The sequence below is a fragment of the Apus apus genome, chromosome 15, assembly GCF_020740795.1.
Source record: "Apus apus isolate bApuApu2 chromosome 15, bApuApu2.pri.cur, whole genome shotgun sequence".
Classification (NCBI taxonomy): Eukaryota; Metazoa; Chordata; class Aves; order Apodiformes; family Apodidae; genus Apus; species Apus apus.
The window spans coordinates 12,312,501-12,327,379 of NC_067296.1; the positions used below are offsets into that span (position 1 = coordinate 12,312,501).

General features: G+C 55.1%; 1 protein-coding gene across 2 annotated transcripts in view; it reads right to left on the bottom strand.

The window, feature by feature from the left end:
* The window catches only part of LAMA5 (laminin subunit alpha 5), an 88,893-nt gene that overhangs the window by 1,887 nt on the left and 72,127 nt on the right, over positions 1–14,879 (bottom strand). For both annotated transcript variants that reach the window (XM_051633106.1, XM_051633105.1), the window contains exons 43-78: positions 14,472–14,599; positions 14,181–14,261; positions 13,606–13,820; positions 12,948–13,048; positions 12,228–12,408; positions 11,803–11,946; positions 11,559–11,710; positions 11,372–11,482; positions 10,220–10,331; positions 9,575–9,745; positions 8,676–8,872; positions 8,464–8,580; positions 8,232–8,386; positions 7,860–8,001; positions 7,465–7,567; positions 7,267–7,380; positions 6,966–7,145; positions 6,435–6,577; positions 6,057–6,242; positions 5,660–5,796; positions 5,083–5,236; positions 4,809–4,942; positions 4,524–4,686; positions 3,887–4,018; positions 3,558–3,709; positions 3,029–3,161; positions 2,608–2,748; positions 2,253–2,383; positions 2,008–2,175; positions 1,779–1,911; positions 1,502–1,659; positions 1,195–1,381; positions 768–920; positions 488–647; positions 250–380; positions 75–165 (exon numbers count right to left, since the gene is read on the bottom strand). In XM_051633106.1, coding sequence (XP_051489066.1) covers positions 75–165; positions 250–380; positions 488–647; positions 768–920; positions 1,195–1,381; positions 1,502–1,659; positions 1,779–1,911; positions 2,008–2,175; positions 2,253–2,383; positions 2,608–2,748; positions 3,029–3,161; positions 3,558–3,709; positions 3,887–4,018; positions 4,524–4,686; positions 4,809–4,942; positions 5,083–5,236; positions 5,660–5,796; positions 6,057–6,242; positions 6,435–6,577; positions 6,966–7,145; positions 7,267–7,380; positions 7,465–7,567; positions 7,860–8,001; positions 8,232–8,386; positions 8,464–8,580; positions 8,676–8,872; positions 9,575–9,745; positions 10,220–10,331; positions 11,372–11,482; positions 11,559–11,710; positions 11,803–11,946; positions 12,228–12,408; positions 12,948–13,048; positions 13,606–13,820; positions 14,181–14,261; positions 14,472–14,599 — 5,191 coding nt within the window. The remainder of the gene's footprint in view (positions 1–74; positions 166–249; positions 381–487; positions 648–767; positions 921–1,194; positions 1,382–1,501; positions 1,660–1,778; positions 1,912–2,007; positions 2,176–2,252; positions 2,384–2,607; positions 2,749–3,028; positions 3,162–3,557; positions 3,710–3,886; positions 4,019–4,523; positions 4,687–4,808; positions 4,943–5,082; positions 5,237–5,659; positions 5,797–6,056; positions 6,243–6,434; positions 6,578–6,965; positions 7,146–7,266; positions 7,381–7,464; positions 7,568–7,859; positions 8,002–8,231; positions 8,387–8,463; positions 8,581–8,675; positions 8,873–9,574; positions 9,746–10,219; positions 10,332–11,371; positions 11,483–11,558; positions 11,711–11,802; positions 11,947–12,227; positions 12,409–12,947; positions 13,049–13,605; positions 13,821–14,180; positions 14,262–14,471; positions 14,600–14,879) is intronic.

Consider the following 14,879-nt stretch of genomic DNA (forward strand, 5'->3'; position numbering starts at 1 on the left):
TTCCCCCAGGAGATGTGGGCTGAGCAGCAGGAGTGGAGCAGCTCCCCAGGGCCAAGTGCTGGCTGTCACCTCACCTGCAATGCTGTGCCACTGCCCATCGCAGAGAGACGGGCACGTCACTGATGCGGAGAACTCGTCAGCCCCGGGGTTTGCCCTCACAGTGACCTGGTGTGTGAGAAAACCCAGAGTCCAGTGAGCTGAGCAGGAGCTGCCTCTGAAAAACCTGTGGGGAAACCACTCTCCCACTACCTTTGACTCCTCCATGTACAGCAGGAGATGATGGCTTCTCCTCGTCCCAATGTGGAAGATGAGGCCAGAGGGGCTGTGGGGACGGACCTCCAGTGTCACCTCCAAGTCCTGCTCGGTTGCCACTGCATCAGCTGGAAGAGAAATATTGCTGGTGAGGAGTGGGACAAGGGACCTCCTATGTGACGTGTCCCTCCCAGTCCCAGGGCTGTGGGAGCCAGCCCAGGCTGCTGTGGGGTACCTAGGACGATGGACCCGCCATCGGCAGCGAAGAAGGCTCCGCTCTCCAGGGCGCCCTCGTAGCACGGTATCACCCCGAAGGTGCGTGAGGGGGGACCCAGGGGCCTCCTGTCCAGCTGTAGGTTCCTCAGGCAGCCATCGAAGCTGGAGGATGCTGCAACCTGTGGAGTGGGACCACCAGGGTGAGTGTGGAGGGGTCAAAAAAGGGCAGGCATGGGACAATGCCATGGGATGGGGAGCTGTCTGGATGGGGTGATGCCACAGGACTACTAAGCCCTTACCGGTATGTGAGCCTTGGCTTTTCCAGCTGGGATCCCACCCACATACAAGGGGGTCCGGGCCACAAAGAGCCTTGCAGTGGCCACTGCAGCATCCTGGGCTCGCAGCCCATCGATGACCAGCTGGGCTCGGCTCTGGTCTCTGCTGAAGAAGACCTGCAAGGACCAAGGGTCAGTATCAGGGCTGGGAGTTTCCCGGGTTGGGAGGAGCCCCAGGGAAGGGAGATCTCAGCTCAGAGGTTCAGCCAGCCTGGCTGTGTTTTTGCAGCCCTCTTTGCTCCCAGGGGACCGTGGGTATCATGTGTGGAATCAGGAAGATTCAGAGCAGGACTGAACTGAGTTAACCCCGACACAGGAACCCAGCGATGGGGGGGCTCACAGGAGCAACCTGGCTCAAGGAGACCCTGCTGAACCCCGACCCTCCACGCACCGTGTGCCACCTCTGGTCCCGGTACTTGTCTTTGCTGCGGATGCGCAGCCGGTGCCCGCCAGTGTCCACCAGGAAGACAAAGCGCCCGTTGGAGACAAAGAGAGCCATGAAGGTGCCTCTCTCACCCGCCACATAGAAGAGCAGCCCACTGGAGGAGTTCAGCTTCACCTCCAAGGAGAAATGGGACCTGCAGGGACAGGGAGGTAAACGGGAGCATCCTGTTCTTCCACAGCTACAGGACACCTGCGCTCCAAGCAATGGTCCATGGAGCTGAGCTTGTGTGGGGTGGGCACGGGGTGAGCCTCACCTCTGGCCAAAGGAGGCTGGGATCTCCTGGAACTCCCAGCGACTGCTTGGGGCACCCCCAAAGCGGAAGGTGCCCCCGGCTGCGTGGGGCTGTGGGTGCAGCTGGCAGAGCCCATCGCGGTCGTGGCGACGGTCCTTGGAGGCGGGCTTGCCTGGCACCTACACAAGATGCACCAAGGAAAGGAGTGAGGTGACCGGCCCTGCAGGTGTCACAGGGCAGAAGAGCTCAGCGAGAAGATGGGGAGGACGATGTGGGAAGTTTTGGCAGCAGGTACTACCTTAGATTTCCGTCTGTCCTTCTTTGGAGTGACTCTGAGCTGCTGTGGCTGCTCGCCCCAAGGACAGCTCATGGTGATGTTGACGTTCTCCACGTTCTGCTGCAGGTCCACCACCATCTGTGGCTCTGACATCCTACAAGCAGGGAGAAGGGGTTCTCGTCACCAGGCCAGCCAGGAGGCAGGCAGGGGCAGAGCCCTGCTCTCTGGTAAGTGGCACAGCAGGACTCACCGCTTGACAAAGACATTCCCAATGCAGCCAGTGAGGTTGCGGAGGGCACCTGGCCCTGGCAAGCCTCCAAGCTGGAAGAGCTGCCGCTCATCCTGCCGGCGCTGCCGCCGGCTGGGCCCAGGGCCTGCTGTGGTGTCCTGCAGCTCATCATCCACGTACAGCCGGACCCTGTGGGGACAGAGCAGCTTGGGTCAAGCATGTCCCCATGGCCATCAGCCACCCCCATACACCGCCAGGACACGTACCCACGGGCATCGCTGTAGAAGGCCACATAGTGGGCCCTGCCATCTGCATAGGCATTTTCAGTGGTGACTTCGGTTTCCAGCAGATTCAAGGTCAGCTGTCCCCTCTGGAGGGACACCTGGCATGTCCCCTCCTGTAGAAAGCATGACCACATTGCTGCTCATCAGCTGAACCCCAAGGAAGGGCCCATTTCCCCACCACCCTCCAGGAGCTCAGGGTGGAAATTTGACAGTGGATTCACTCCCTGGTCCCACCAAAATCCCCCCTTTCCCCAAGGGAGAGCAGCACCATCCCCAGGGCAGGAGCAGATGTTTCTGCTCTGCTGCTGTGAGATCTGGGGGGACTGCAGGTGCCCACCTGGGTGGTGTGGTGGTAGAGCAGCCCCTCGTGCTGGCTCGTCTGGAAGCCGAAGCCGCTGTAGAAGTCCTGCAGCCCTGGCACGTCCTTCAGGGCCAAGGTCAGGAAGCCATGGCCATGGACACTGACTGAGCGAGCCACCTGCAAGGAACACCATGGAGGTGAGGTGAGAGCCTGGTGGTGGTGTTGCAGGATGCTAGGAGGGTGACTGAGGTGCTCAGAACCTTGCTGGGTCTGGCTGGTGCTATGGCCAATCTTGTGGAGCACCTTGCCACAACCCCCCTGCACTGAAGACCTGGGGGTTTTATGCTTGTTTCTGCCTGGAGGGGAGATGGGGTCTGTCCTAGAGGTCCTGTGCTCCCTTTCCCTGACAGGTCCTTTCCCTGGCACACTGGCCAGGCTGACAGGACTTTGTGCTTACCAGGAGGTCCGAGGTGCACCCGTAGCTCACGCCAACGGTGCTCATGCGCTTCAGGTCAACGTATTTGCCAAGAGCCTTCAAGCCCTTCATGCAGCCCCGGATGGGCCCACCCGTGGGGAAAAGTGCTTTCAAGCTGCAAGAGAAGAAGCAGTGTTATGAGGACAGCACCAGGCAGGATCCAGCCCTGGGCAGGATCTGGCCCTGCAGCCCTTCAAACGGAGTGCCTGGGAAGGACCCATGATGGCCACAGTGTATCTCCAGTGCCTCAAGAACAAGGCTTCTCCAAAGCACCCAGCAGGGCAAAGAAGGACTCGGTGACATCCACCAGCATCTCATCCCCTCACCAGAAACAGGAGATTAATATTACCCTCAAAAGCTCATGGTGATGGACAGGAAGAGGACATCTCCCCCTAGAGCCTCCGCAGGGCCCCAACAGCCCTGAATATGGCTGAGAAAGGGCCAGGGCCACCACCAGGGCCACTGGAGAGGAAGATTTGGACTCTCCCACCTCACCACTGGCTGAACCCACCTGGGAGGCAGCACATCTGGGGGCACACCACCCAGGTAGTAGGAGACAGCATTCTCCAGGGAGTTCTCCTGCTCCACCATGAAAATGGTGAGGCGCTCCAGCCGCACCAGGATGCGCTTCTTGTTGTTCATTTTGAGAAGGAAAATCTGGATCTGGAGACAGAGGAGACAAATGATCTGCCAGACTGGGGCAATTAGGTCCATCACAGAGGGCAGCATGAGGTGTTCAGTCCCCGGCTCTAATCAAAGAACTTCTTGCAGCTCTCCCCCACCCAAAACAAGGGTCCAGGTGCCCCCACTTCCCGCTGGGCAGGGGCTGCTCCCCCTTACCGCTTTGTTTGTGGTGCTGCTGACGGTGAGGGAGGAGGAGTTGCTGCTGGGTTTTGCCATCTCCAGGCCAGTGCTGAAGTCGTAGTAAAGCACCAGCTTTCCATCCCGGATGGCCAGACACAGGAACTGACCCTGGGGGAGGCAGGACAGACACTCAGCCCTATGTCCTGGTGTCTATCGTGCAGCGGTGGCGCTGAGCCCGACCTGCCCTTTTTCACTGGTAGGAGCAGGTCCCACTGCTGGAGCCTTGACCCATCACTAAGACAATTATTGGTGATTTATCCCGAAACAGCAGCCCTCTGCTGGGGCACAGGGATGGCACCGCAAGGCTGGAAATGCTTCTTGCAACACTGCCTGCTCCAGGGAACCCTGGCCCAGCTTGGAGGGTCTGTGTGTGGGTGCTCTTGGAGTTTGGGGGAATCCCTCCAGCACCAGAGAAGTCATTGTCCCTGCTGTGTGTCCAACCCTCTTGTGGCTTTTAACAACAGTGCAGAAATGCTGCTCCAAGTAGCACTGCCATCTCCGAAGCCCTTTTCTCCCCGGGGGGTTCTGAACTGGGAATGCCTGCAAGTGGGGCTGGGATTGTCCTAGCCCACTGGCTGAGGGGTGAAGGCTCCCCAGGGGAGCAAGCACCTGCCTGATTCTCCAGGAAGAAGAGGATGCCATTGTAGGAGACCACCCGGATCTCCTGCTCGAAGCGCTTGGTTGTGCCATATTGGCTCTCAAACTTGATCTCCGCGTAACCGGTGCCATCGAAGTAGGAGCCGTCAGTCAGCCAGGGGTCTCCTGTGGACTTGGACCTGAGCCATGCAAGAAGATGCCCAAGGCATCACTCCAAAGCCAACTGTCATGCTCTGGGGTGGCCAAGAGTCAGGGTAAGCACCGTGGACCGGAGCTGCCTCTGAGCTTCACAGTGGCCTACCTTGCACAGGGCTTCTCAGCAGTTGTGTCCACCTGGAAGTTGTGCTGGAAGTTGTAGAGGCTCACCACCTCCTCGTTCAGTGTGTCCAGCTCCAGGCACCCACGGTAGTTGGGGTAGCGCAAAGTGGGAGGAGGCTAGGAATGAAACCAGAGAGTTTGGGCAAGTTTGATCCTGGTTTTCCCATGAAATGAAGGGTTTTCCCCCACAATAAGCTCCAAAGATATCACTGATACCTCCTAGAATAGCAAGCCCCCCTCCCTGTTGCCTGTCTCACCATGAAGCTGGAAGGGTAGCCACCCACGTAGAAGACAACGTCGCGTGGGTCGAGGTTGAGCAGCCCCTGCTCCCCCTTGGCCACACTCTCTCCCTTGGTCTCGTGCACCGTCTGCCTCTCCACGATCACTGACATGTGCCCATACTGCAGGATCCTGCAGCAGGGAGAGATGGTCAAGACAAGGGAAGACCCCCAAAGAGGAGCAAACCCTGCCCTCCCTGAGCAAAGGGCCTCCCCACACAGCCCTACCAAAAAGGGGTGCACCTCCCACTGGGGACAGCAGCAGTGCATTGAAAGGAGTCAGTGCTCATGTCACCAGCACTGCTACAAGGCTGAATGGACCCCTCCATGACAAGCTTCATCCTTCCTCTCCTGCAGAAACCCCCAGACTCTCCATGAATTGGTAAGGCACCCTCTCCCTGCTAGTTTTGATCATTTCAGGATGACTGGATGATGGAATCCACAGCAGCTCTGCAAGCTCAGGGTCTGTCTGGGCTTGGGCATAGCACTGCCTGCATTCACTGCAGGGACAGCCTTCTGCAGAACTTCCTTGGGACGTGTCCCATCAGTCTCCTACCTGTTGATGCTGATGGTAGCAAACTGTTCTCCAATATCCTCGTCGACGGTGAGAGAGGCTGGCTCCTCATTGCCCAGTTTGTAGACCCACTGCACTTTGTGGTCCTTGAGCACAATGCCCAGGTAGTCTCCAGTGGCCTGGACACCAGGAGAGACAGAGCCACATGTTGTCACCAAGTGATGCTCTCCCCAGCACTCCCAGGCCTGCAATGGTCAAGCACCCCCACTCACACTGCTCCCCCCATCTACCTCCAGTCAGGCTGATGGAAGCTGCCTGTTCGTGTTTCCCCACAAACACACTCACAGAGGAGATGAAGGGAGAGGGGATGACATCCAGGCATGATCCCCCACTGATGCCACCAACACAGACTCCTCCTGCCCGCACAGCCCTGTCTCACCTCCCGGCTGCCCAGGTACAACACGAACCGCCCCTCCTCTGCCCCGTCCTGCCGCCGCTGCCGGCTCCTGGGCTCGGGGTTTTGGATGTAGAATTTGAGGGATGTATAGGCTGCCAAATCCTGCAGGTTGCTGGGCATCCGGACCTGGACACCTGTGCTGCCATTGAACTTCATGGGGACTTTCACCTGGAGGGAAAGAAACCCACTCACTGCTGCTGCCTCTCTTTGTCATTGCCAGCTCCACCAAACCAAAGCATTTTCTCTGGAGTCTTCCAATGAGAAAAGGACCCTGCCTGGTGGCCCCAGCACTCTTCTAGATACCCTTTCCATTTGCATACTACCCACAGGTAAGCCCCTGCCCCCTTGCCCAGTCCCTACCTTGCTGGCAGCATTCCTCGCCTGCATGATGAGCTGCCGGATCCGCACGATGTTCTCCGACACGGTGGCATTCTTGTTCCTCCTGTTCTCCAGGTTGCTCAGCTTCTCCAGCAGCAGCGGGATGGTGCTTTCCAGGCTGGACACTGGGGTTGGAGAGGAGTCAGGGGTTTTGAAGGTTAGTGTGGAAGGGAGATGTAAAGCTCAGGCAGTTTTGTGACATGCAAGTCAAAGCAGTGGCAGCTGGGAGCAGAGTCACAGAATGATCTCCTAAATCCAGCAGCCTTGATGAGGGGTTGTGAACATGCTCTAGTACATGCAATGTCCTGCAGTAAAAGTACAGGTGACACAGATGCTGCAGGGAAAGGAAAAGAGTAAAGGGTCAAGACTTAATGCACCCTGTATTGGCTGCTACCTGCCTCTGCTCTTGATCTGGAGCTGCCAAGCACAGTTTCCAAAAGCACAGAGCTCTCTGGGGACATCTCTCCATGCACTGGCTCATGCCAGACTCAGCCTTGGCAGCCCAGCACTCACCAGATTTCCTGGCATCCTGGACTGCCTGGTTCAGGTCTTCATTTCGAAGGTCTCCATACTGCTCTTTCCACTCATCCAGGTTCTTCTTCATGGTGCTCAGGGTATCTTCCACTCTTGCAGCTGTTTCATTGGCCTCAGCAGCTGCTGCTTTGGCATTCTGGATCATCTCTTTCGTGTCCTCTGGAAAGAAAGGCGAAATATCTCTGGGATGGCCAGGATTGGGGAGCAAGCACCCTTGGGTCACAGCCTGGGCCTTAGGCAGGGAGCAGAGATAACCAAATCTAGCTATCCTGGGACAAACCTTGGTTCCTGCCCAGCATGTCCTGCACAGATTGGAGCTGGCTCAGGAGCTGCTCCTTCTTCCTACGGAGGTCAGCCAGCTTGTCCTTTGCTGTCTGCAGAGTGCCTTTAATAGCTGCAATTAAATATATGCGTATGTGTTGTGTTGGATCTCAGTCCAACCCGAAGGACATCACACCCTGCAAGGAGCCTCTCTCACCCCCATTGAGTTTCCTCTGCTCTCTCCTCACAGCTTCCTCCAGGTTGCTGCTGTTCCTCTTCAGCTCTTTAGAGATGGCCCCGAGATTTTCTGATATGACATTCTGTAAAACAAACATGCATTGCCTGGGAGTGTGAAGAGGAGTTCCAGTCTCTGGCCCTGACTGCACACAAAAATGCCTGTTCAGACAACTGGAGTGGGGCGTGCTGGAGAGACCCAAACCCCCAGAGCCTGGCCCCAGCCATGGCAGAAGCTTTGCTTCCTGGCAAAGAGCAAAGTGCTCAAGTCTCAGAGGGAAGGGGTAGCAGAGCCCTGCATGTGGGTGAGAAAAGCTAGAGGACTATAGAGGGAATTTGGCTTTCACTCATCTTCTCAGGGCTCCACACAGCACCTACCATCAAAGCCTCCCCAGCTGCCTCATCAGCATCGTGGGCTGCTCGCTCAGCTTTTTTCACAGCTTCAATGATGCTGGCGTAGGCGTTGGAGGCATCAATCGCCCGCTGGATGAAGCCATCCTGGTTTGTGCCCTGGATAATGCTGTGTTGGAAGATGAAGCCATCAAGTCCACAGATACTACTCAGGCTGGGCTCTTGCCCATGGTCCCCCAGAAAAATCTCTTTGAGTTCCTCATCACAACATGTTCTCCAGGATAAAGGTTTGGACATGGCACCCCACTGCTCCCCTGTCATGGCGTGTCGCTTCCGTTTCCCATCCCCAGCTGCAGTAGGAGATGGCCTGACTACTGAGTGTCAGGACCAGTGCCTCACCTGGACAGGTTCCTTGCAAGCTCATCCAGGAGCCGGGCATGCTCCTCTGCCTGCTCCACAATGGGTATCTTGCTGCTGGCTGGGGAGAACTTCTTGACACGCTCAGTCAGGGGCAGCTTTGCTCCATCCAGCAGGGCTGCCAGCTTCTCGTATGCCTGCAAGGACACGCATCCCTCCTGAGGGCTGCCACCTCCTTGCATGCTGCCCATGCTGAAGTACCTCCATCACTCACCTCCTTGGCACTCTCCATCTTCTGTAGGAAGTCAGAGACCTGAGCTAGGGAGTCCTTGGCCATCTTCAGGGTCTCCTGCACCAGTGCATGCTGCTTTTGGAGTTCTTGGCTCTTTTGCTAGACACACAGATGGCAGGATTAGACATTGGCAGGGTTGGGGTAGTCCCTCCTATCCCTGCATGGTAGTACAGGACCTCCTGGTGAAGGTCTACCTGACTCTCCTCCAGGTTGTTGCGGTTCAGGCTGTTCAAGTCCTCTGTCTGCCTGGTTTTGTTGACAGCCTCGTTGAGGGCATCACGGAGATCCATCAGCTGGGAGCTGTGCTGTGCCAGCCGCTCCTGGATGCTGCTCACCAGGTCCTGGTTAGACTCCCAGCGGGCGTGCAGCTCGCTCTTCACCCGGTGCAGCACTGAGGATGGAGGAGATAAGAACTGTGGCTAATTCATTCTCCTGTGGTAAAGGCTCCTTCTGTGGAGCCTTAAAAGCCTGGTTCTGGTCTCACTTGGCAGGTATCAAGGCTGTAAGTGATCATCTTCCCTCCCCCTCCTTTAGCCTGGATAGCACAGGATCTCATCCAAAATTATCTCCCAACCGGCAAGTGCTGGATTGCTCCCCACAGTGCCAGTGTGCCTGGTGATGCAGGGGAGCTTTGTGTGGGAGCACAATCCAAGCCCTTGCTCCTGCAAGGGATGCCCTTAGGATGGCAGAACTGCTGAGGGTGGTGAGCTGGTGGTTGTTAGTCTAGAACCCTTCCCTAGGTCAGCACACATGAAGAAACATGGGGTGACTTATTCACATCCACATGTGATGCACACATAATGATGGTAGCGCCTGGTTCTAAGGATTGTCATTTCCAGACAGCAAACAGGACTACCCAGCTTGTACAATCTGCTCTAAAATTCACCTTAGGGAAAAGGAGCCATAAATGGAGCATCACAGGGACTCTCAAACTACAGTAAAACTTCTTGGGGATGGCCTGTTGTAGTAACAGCACTCTCCAAACCAGACCATGACATATTGTGTTCACATGGGCTCCAAGCCAGGCCTTGAGGAATGGCTAGACCCAGCAGGATCTGTGCAGCCCTGTCCCATGTCACTGAGCCAGACTCACACTTCTGAGCCTCCTCATGCTCACGACTTGCCAGCTCCTCCTGGCTGCCCAGGCTCCGCTCCTTCATCTCCCTCAGCATTCTTTCTACCTCAGCCATCTTCTGCCGAAACTCCTCAGTGGAGGTGGTGCTGGTGTTTGCTGCCCCAAACCTGGCCATCTGCTGCACCAAGTCTGCAAAGAAATCCAGATCCCCTGTTAGCATTGACCAACTCAGGTCCTTCATGATCCCGCAAGATTCTTCCTCTCTTACCTCACCCTCAACAAACTGCAGCCAGCTCTCATGCAGTACTCAGGAACTCATATTGCTGGAGACCACCAGAAGTACTGCCCCATGTCTCTGTCTCTGTTACAGTAACACATGCTACATCCCAAGCATTATTTGTGGCTTTTTCTTCTACATTGAGTCCCTCCCTGTTTTGCTAAATCTCTCCTGAAGCAGTAGTGTAGGTTGCCTCAGTTTGATGCATTTCAATAATATTTGTGCAAGTTTAATGTGTTTTTGTCAAAGATTGTGTTTAGCCAAACAGACTCACACTGAGCCTGGTCTACCTGAACAGCCACAATTCTGCAGGGATCTGTTTGAAAGCAAGAGCATGGCATTCCCAGCAGGAATAACTCACAAAGCAGAGACATTTCTTTACCTACCTGTAATGCTTTTCTGAATGCTTTGGATATTTAGCAGGAGCTGCTGCCCTCTCTGGTAAGTCTCTCTTATGTGCTGCTCAATCCGGTTTGCTTCTCTGTGAGTCATTGTCATCTACAACAAACACTGGCTTAGCTGAAGTATGAGATCATGTTTTATGTGATCTGTCAGCAGTAAAGATGTTACCAAAAGGCACATAAGGCTTGGGAATGTGGAGCTTTTGAGGTCCTTGAACCATGTCTCCTCCAACAGCCTGTTCTGTGCTGCTCATCTACAATGCATTTAGTGATGGTCTTATTTAGCACCTTCAGAGAAGGACAAGCAATAAAGGCAGCTCCAAAGCAACAAGCTCTGGATCCTAAAACAGCCCTAAGACCACAGAAGACAGCAGTGTCCTGCACTCTTAACAAAGGAGAAACCCTAAAGCCTGGAGTCAGGCCCACCTGGGTCCTGACCAGGACACAAGAAGAGATGGAGGGCACCATTTGGCCATTCAGAGCACAGATGTGTGTAGACATACATATACACAGGGGCAGTTAGTCCATGAAATTGCCCAGGGACCACATCATCAAATAGAGTAATAGAATCATACAACAGAATAATTTTTCTCTCCCTTTAATCAGAGGCAGACAGTTTATAAATGAAATAAAATAAAACAAAACCTTGCTCAATTTATAAGCTCTCTGAAGACAAAACTGGTGGTTTTGGACTGCATACAGATTGCATCTTGCAAAAGCTGTTGCTGTATGGAGGCTTCTAAGGACTATTACAATAAAAAAGGGTCAACTCATCTGCTGACAGGGCCCTGGCTCTCCCTGCCACAGCATGGATGCATCCAGGATGAACCTGGATGTTTACATTTCTTCCTTATATGCTGCTTCTATACATTCTATACATTTTATTGACTTAACTTTTGCTGATTTAAGTTGGAGCCATCTAAAAGCAAGAGATCAGTATCACAAGATGGGAACAGCCCTCCAAGAGAGGACTGCAGGTAATCTAGCTGGGGCATCCAAGAGACCCTGACCCCCAAGTGCTGGCTGGGCAGGAGATCTATCCTGCCTCAACTAGGCTCCTCACAGCTTTCAAAGCCCTCATTTTAGGTAAAAGGATGGACTCATGCTCTGGCAAAGGAAGACAGAGAAATACCCTACTTTGTGCTGCAGTGCATTGAGGTCCTGTGTGAGGTCCACGTTCTCATCCTCCAGCTCATCAGCCCTTTGTCTGATGTTGCTCCTGGCTCTCAGGTATTCACGCAGCTGATTCTGGAAAAAAAGAGCCAAAATCAGACTAGTGGGCCACGAAACATGGGCAGAAGGTGACGTTAAGCCTTCCACACACCATGATGGTAGCCATAGTGCTGTTGAGACTGTAGAGGCGAGCCCAGGCGATGGAGCTGGCGTTGAGGTTGACCAGCTGGCTACGAATGGAGGGGAAGGACATCTCGATGCTCTGCAGATCCTCCAGCAGGAGCAGAACACAGCTGTCACACACTGCCAGGGAGTGGAGCAGTCAGCAAAGGGCGCTTTTCTAGGGCTTCCCTCACCTCTTTCCCCAGGACAGGGGATAAGATAAGGATACAGACCTTCACACCTCATGCTGTCTGGACCGTTTGCCACGGGGATCTCATACTGGTGCATGCAGACGTCGCACTGCTTCCCTGTCAGCCCGTTGGAGCAGGTGCACTCCCCTGTGCGCGGGTCGCAGGAGCCCCCTCTGCACTCACACTCTGCCAGGATTAACAACAGGAAAATGCCCACGGCATCACTGGCTGCTGTTGCCACCCCGGAAGGAGGGGCAGGGGTGGTTTTATTGCAGCTGTGCAACTGCACCCCTGCTAATCTCCACGCCATGGCTGGGGCTTTCCCTGCGCAACCTAGCAACACGCAGAGGAGCTCAGACAGCAGCCGCTTGTTTTCCACCTTTACCAACTCAATTAGCACACGTGCCACCAAAGCCTTCTCCCGCTCCTCCACGTGTGGGACCCAGCACCCAGAAAGCAGGACTCACTCGTGCAGCCTCTCTGGCTGAAGCCCCAGTAGCCCGGGGCACACTGCTGGCAGCGCGCGCCGCTGACGCCGGGCAGGCAGCTGCACTGGCCGCTCTGCGCGTGGCAGCCGCTCCCCACAGCGCCCACGTCGCAGTCACACCGCCGGCAGCCGGAGCATCCCTCGAAGCCGTAATACCCCTCCTAAGGAAAACAAGAGCAGTGGGTGCCCTGTTCAGTAAGAAGGCATGTGTGCCTCCCTCCCAAGGCAGGCTGAGGCCATGCGGGACCCCTGTCTTGCTTCCTAAGAGTGTTCTGACCACCGCAAAACTTGTAACAACACGGCAAAGATGCGGAGGTGCCACGAGAGCCCAGAGACCGAATCACAGAATCAACAAGGTTGGAAAAGACTTTCAAGATCATCAAGTCCGACCCTGATAGCAACAACAACACACCACACCACCGCCCTGCAAACCTCCCCTGCAATGTCCGCAGGCAGGGAACTGGGGTTATTGCAGTTTCCTGAAGGCCACTGCATGGCTGCCCAGGCTGCAGCTGAATGCTGCCTCCATCGCTTTCTGCCAGATCTTTAACAGGCTCACCACGCACAGGCAGATCATGCTAATCCAGTCTTAAGCACCTGGCTGCCAGCGCTGCTCTGCTCACAGGCCAGGGAATGACATACTGGACTGCCCCTAATCCCTGTGCCAAGGACAGTCTCCCAGTATCCAAGTGGCCCTCACCTGGCAGCGGTCACAGTGCTGGCCTGTCACTCCAGTCTTGCAGAAGCACTGGCCAGTTTGTGGATGGCATGACTCTGTCCCACAAGGCGAACAGTTGCACTCTGCCAGGGAAAAATACACCCAGTTAATATGCCAAGGAGATTGCTCAGGCACTCACAAACCTTATTCCTGACAGGCAATCCTGTTTTTTCCTTATCTATCACAGTCAGAGTGAAGATGGGAACTCTCTACTCTTGGATTTGCTCCTGTTCACAATTTATTCCTATGACACCTGCCCAGGGCAGATGCTACTTTTGAGCTGCTGCTGCTACTCAGAGGGAGATGAGCAGTGCTGGGAGTGGGCTGTGCAAACCCACGCTCCCCAGAGAGTGCCAGCATCACTGCTGCAGTAGCTGCCCAGGGCAAGATTGCTCCAGCCTGGGCGTGGTTTGGCAGCTCCCGTTCAGAGAGTGGATTGGATGTTAAGAGTTGTGATGCTGGAGGGCAGGTTTTTGGAGTTGTTTGGGTTTTTTATATATTATCACATTTAGAGGGCACAATGTATGCAACCAAGTGCATGATTCATCAGGACGATACACAGCCTGGCTGAGGTGCTAAACAACCAGGGTCAGTCTGTCCATTTCCCCCCTCCCCAGTGCTTGCTTCCTGCCCCACTCACGTGTGCAGTTCTTGGCTACCACTGCATCCCCGAAGTAGCCAGGGCTGCAGAGCTCGCACCGCGGCCCGGCCGTGTGGTGCATGCACCCTGTGCAGGCGCCTGTCAGGGGGTCACAGCTGCTGAACAGCATGTTGGGATCTGTGTTCCCGCTGCAGTCGCAGGGCTGGCAGGAGCTGCCAATCACCAAGGGATTGCCGTAGTATCCTGGGGCACACCTGGAGAAATGCAGCAAGTTAAAACACAGTCAGGCCCTGGGGGGATCCCCATAGCTCATGCCTGCACCGCGCTTGAGTCTTGACCGATTGTAACAGCGTGAGCATCCAACTGTTGCAGCCCTCAGGGATCTCCAAGCACCTTGTGCTTGGCCTCATGACACCCCAGAAAGTTGCCTTTATCACTGACTGCAAGTCAAGGCAAAGCACAGTTAAGTAATACACCCACGGTAACACAATGTATCAGCAGTGGAGACAGAAATAGGGCATATTCAGGCTAAAAAGGATTAAAAGAAATCCTGGCAGAGAAAAACCCACGGGGGACAGAGCCAGTGAAGGAAACATGGGAGGCACAACCCTTACCGCTCACAGTTGGGTCCAGCGTAGCCAGGCTTGCAGAGGCACTGCATGTTGGAGCCCTTGTGAACACAACCAATGGCAAAACTGAAAAAACAAGGGGTGAACAGGAAGGTTCAGTTACCCCTGATGTGATGCCAGGGAGCTGATCACTCAGTGTGGCCTTCTAGGGCCTTGGGTAAAAGGTTTGGGGCCACGGACAAGGCTGGCACTCAGAAATCCACCAGTGCCTTGATGTGGCACAGCATGGTTCCCACGGTGGTTAAACGAGGCCAAAACCTATCCAAGGATGCTTACTTGTTGGAGGCAACTGAAAGAGGGCATGGGCATCCAACACACTGTAGGGGTTCTTCAGCAGAGTGGCTGCCCACGTAGCCATCCTTGCATCGCTCACAGTGGTCTCCCTCTGTGTTGTGCTGGCAGTTCTACAGGGAAAAGGCAGGCTGTAGGCTCAGCACGCACAGCAAGAAATGGTGGGTTGCACAAAGAATTCCCCACCAGGTATCTAGAAGCTTCAGTCCTTCCTCTTTCCCAGAACTGTAACTCTGAACTGACCCTGAGTGGGACCCAAGCCTACAAAGGCACATACAGCTAATGCTCCAATTCAGGCACAGTCCTGCCAGCTCGCTTAGTATGTGAAGAGCTTTTTAAGCATGTGCTACAGACCTTATAACTCCAAAATACCACACTGCTTCACTGTTCACT